The sequence below is a fragment of the Cariama cristata genome, unplaced genomic scaffold (genome assembly GCF_000690535.1).
Source record: "Cariama cristata isolate BGI_N322 unplaced genomic scaffold, ASM69053v1 scaffold12981, whole genome shotgun sequence".
Taxonomy (NCBI): domain Eukaryota; kingdom Metazoa; phylum Chordata; class Aves; order Cariamiformes; family Cariamidae; genus Cariama; species Cariama cristata.
The window spans coordinates 118,491-122,454 of NW_009597646.1; the positions used below are offsets into that span (position 1 = coordinate 118,491).

At 46.8% G+C, this 3,964-nt stretch overlaps 1 protein-coding gene across 1 annotated transcript; it reads right to left on the bottom strand.

Annotated features, from left to right (window-relative positions):
- Positions 1–929: 929 nt before the first annotated feature.
- Positions 930–2,710, bottom strand: LOC104168408 (centrin-2-like). Its single transcript, XM_009708990.1, has 3 exons — positions 2,585–2,710; positions 1,248–1,385; positions 930–1,016 (listed from the first exon to the last, which is right to left on the bottom strand). The coding sequence occupies exons 1-3, from the start codon at positions 2,669–2,671 to the stop codon at positions 930–932; spliced, it is 312 nt and encodes a 103-aa protein (XP_009707292.1). The 5' UTR covers positions 2,672–2,710.
- Positions 2,711–3,964: the final 1,254 nt, after the last annotated feature.

A 3,964-nucleotide genomic window follows, 5' to 3' on the forward strand; every position in this document is an offset into this window, starting at 1 on the left:
AGAGGAGTTCAAGCACATCTGGCAGTGACAGAACGGCCCAGAGTAGCATAACACAGCAATTCTTCCCAGGTTTCTAATGAAAATGTAGCTGATCCAGTCACTCTTTTCCACTGATTCTCCTACCAATCGTTTTCACCCCGTTGGCCACCTTCCATAACCTTTTTGCAAAGGTGTGAAATCCTCCAAGACATAAAGGACCAGCCAGTTTTGGGACAATAGCTGCCAAGAAGAGGAGGGAAATACCTGCTAGCACAAAAAGTCCACTGTTCCCTTGGCCCTTCGACAATCCCTTACGAAGAACTGGGGTGAGTATCCCAACCACAGAGCAACGTTCAGTCTGAATTAGCATTTAATTAGGACAGAAGCAAAAATCCACGGGAGACCAGGCCTCAGAGCTGCACAGTTTTGATCCACACTGTTACTTCTGAAGGGGAAACCACAGCTTAAGCTGTTCATTACCTTACGGAAAGTAATAGTTCCCAAGCCTTTGAAGTGTTGTCTTGGGCACAGTACAGGAGTCAGGAAAGGTACAGAAGTTTCTGCCATAAGCACTAACTTTTGAGATTTATACAGGATTTTCTGAGATTAGGAGTGTTTTGATTGAGTTATCAGATAGGCTGAAAAGCTATGGGATGTAAATAAAATATAGAGAATTCCAGGGACTGGTTGAAGAATTTGAATTAATCTCTTGACTTTAGATGCAACCCACACAGACACAAAGCTAGTAAACACACTGTTTGCTGGGATGCAGAAAACTGCTTCCACTGCTGGAGCAGTGAAATCAGACCCAAAGATGAAACATTAGCAATATTTTGGTGTGTTTTGACACCCATGAAAGGCAACAAACAAGAAATAAGGAAAGCTGGAGAAAAGTGACATTGTAGCTAGTTGTTTATAAGGGAATGGGAGAAAAAAAGAAAATCCTGCAGCTATGGATCAGTCAGTGTCAGCATCTGTAGGAACTCCTGCTTGCCCACTTCCCCATCTCCATCCACATCTGCTTCATCAATCATCTCCTGTGGGATAGCAGAGATGTGGAGACCAGGTTAGGCTGGATCTGAGAGGGTGGATGCTCACGAAGTGCAAACGCCATTGAAGGTCTCAGGCAAGGCTCAAGCGAGACAGAGATCGTGCCCATTGCAAAGCAACACAGCACAATCCCCCAACTAGTCTTCCCTGCAGAAAGACACTTCCCTCCCTCCCTCCCTGAGCAGAGCATGAGAGGAATGTGTTTGTACTTCACAAACCTGCAGCTCCTCATCCGTGATGTCTTCCCCAACCTCACTAGCCACCACCTTGAGATTCTCAAAGGAGATCTTGCCAGTGCCATCACGACCAAGCACCTTGAAAGCTTCCAGGATCTCCTTTTCCAAACATGGCTCCGTCTTAGCAAGGAAATGAAAAATGCCACCGTGTAAACATGACATCATACCACCCTACAATCCCGAGTCAGGCACTTTACCCAGCAAACATTTGCAATCAAATCCAAGACATCATTTTGGGGAAAACCTAGCCATAGAAGAGGGTTATCTACTGCTGCTATTTCACCTTTGCCTTTCTTCTCTCCCCATATAACTGTGTATTAAAGGAAAAGCCCCAAAAGAAGTTGTCTGAGAAGCATGAGGACTTGGCCTGGAATATCCTGGCCAAGCTTTGTCAGGAAGAGGGGGACTAGCACTGCTACTGGAGGAGGAAGCAGTTGCCAAGAATGATCCAATGGCTACAGCTTTGTTTTAGTTCAAAAGTGAGCCAGGCCAATGCTGGCTTTTACTGCCCTTACTCACCTCACACACAGGCAATGCATACACAGTTAGGTCTGGGCTTTGACTGAATTAGGGGGAAAATGGGGATCTTCACTGCCCTCTTAGCACGGGTCCCCTGCATACACACCCTGGCAACTATGACTGCATTGATGCCACATCAGCTATGCCCCAAGGCATCTCCAAAGCCTTGTAATGAAATCGGAAGGATTGGAGAGGCAGAACCAGGCAAGACGGTGCTCTTTGAGAACGGCCTATGTCTGCATGGAGCCAGGCACTAGAAGGTACAGAGGATTTTGAGCCACAGGCATCTCAGATGGGCAATGAGGACTAGGGAACATGAAGCAAAGGGCTGGTATCAAACAGCAGCTCTTCGGACACTGCACAAGCTTGAGCGGCTGTTGCATGCAGGTGCTGACAGTGTCAGCGGGTATTGAGGAATGATTCTGATATAGATGGTGAATTGTTCACCTGATGTATGACATCTGAAATTTCATGTGGAAAGGTTTAAGGAAGGGAAGTGGTGGCTCCTAGGTGCTGTGTGTGCTCAGGGCTCTCTCTGATGGGAATGAGATTTCTGCTGAGATAGAGCTGTCTCTATCTGAACTAGCCACTCTGCTCCCTCTATAGTTCACAGAAAGAGACAACAGGGGTAAGGACAATTCACCTGAAGGTAGACCTTTAAAATAGCTCTGACAAAACTCCTGAAACACTCCTGTTTCTCCCCTGCAGGGAACAAGAGTGACCCAATCTACTGTAGCTACCTGCATCGTAAAGTTAGGTGAGAGGAATTTCACTTTTTGTGACCAGTTGGGCTCATACACCATTTTCTGGGTCATCACCTGCAGAAACAACTTAAAGGTTAGCTTCTCTGACCCTTCTTCACTGAATTCAGAGATGATTCTCTTCATGTCCTCTTTCCCCAATTCACAGCCCAGAGCCCTTACAGTTATCTGCCAGAAGAGAAAACACACCAATGTCTTGGTGTACAAATCAAACAGAAACAAAGAGGGAAAGATTTTTGAAACAAGCAGGTACATGAAAGTAGTAAAACAATCCCAACTTTTCATCAACTGTTTTCATCCATCATTTTGTCTGTAGAGAACAGGGTTCTGTAGCCGTCTAACATCAGTAGTACGAGGCCGTGAAAAATTAGCAGCGAAGCGCTGTCAGCAAGGGCCAAGAAGGGAGGCTTCAGTCCCTCCTAAGGATACCTGGCTAGTGAGTGAGCACAGCCCTTACACCACGAGTTGAAGTTCAGGCAGCAAAGTCTGTTAGCACAGCAAGTGGTCCAAAAGCAACAGGGGGCAAACACCAACTGCTCTGTCGCTGCTCCACAGCAGCGTTTATCAGGTGCTTGTAAATGATTAGCCTCATTTCCAACATTTATACTTGCTGCCAGTCATTTCTGTTTGACTACAGTCATTCAAGTTCTAAGTGCAACTGTGGTCACAAAGCAACTGTGTCATTTCTACCAGCCTGAGGGGATCCAGGCTTCTGATCTGGGTTACTCAGACTGTGCAAACACATCCCAAAGAGCAGCAGATTGAACACCCTTCAGCTACAGAAACTTTCACTGTGTCTGTAAAGGCTGTCAGAGGACAGGGGTTGTTACAGAATTTTGCCTGCAAAATGTCGTTCCTCCTCAACTGTTGAGGTTGCGGGTCACCACGAAGAAAGACAGGGTAGGAGACTTCTGAGATTTATTCTGCAGCGTCAGAGAAAGGACCTAAACCCGCTACTGATCTGGGCTGAGTTCAATCGGCAGCAGAATGGTGACAAGCCCCACATGCTGCCACAGACTCCCACTGCAGGCACAGTGGTACAACAGCAATCCTGCAGTAACATGATTTTCCACATGTGAAAGGGGTTACGAACGATACGCTGTGCATCTATGCCTTCTTTCAGGCCTGTCTAAACAAAGTCCCTGCAGCACAGGTTAACGTTATCTTGGTGCACTGATGAAAACGTGACAGAGGGTACGTGCAACCAGGGTAGGAAAGTAGAAGGCCTCTAGGTGAGAGAGGTGGAACGACTTCACTGCACCTCCCAAAAGCGGACTGTGACCAGGGGTTCTCCTTCCTGACCAGGTTTTCTTCTCCGTATCCCAGAGGCACATGAAAGAAGCCATGCAGCTACGGGGGATGTCATGGGGGAAAATGAGGACAAGCGAGGAGTCACTAAACCTCACAACCTTTGTTTTC

What these genes read in the sequence shown, in the direction of transcription:
- LOC104168408 (XM_009708990.1), bottom strand. Translation starts at nt 2,671, where the DNA reads ATGAAGAGAATCATCTCTGAATTCAGTGAAGAAGGGTCAGAGAAGCTA. An exon ending in AGGTGATGACCCAGAAAATG is followed by an intron (nt 1,386 to 2,584) that starts GTGTATGAGCCC and finishes TTCCTTGCTAAG; the next exon opens with ACGGAGCCATGTTTGGAAAA. An exon ending in TCACGGATGAGGAGCTGCAG is followed by an intron (nt 1,017 to 1,247) that starts GTTTGTGAAGTA and finishes GCTATCCCACAG; the next exon opens with GAGATGATTGATGAAGCAGA.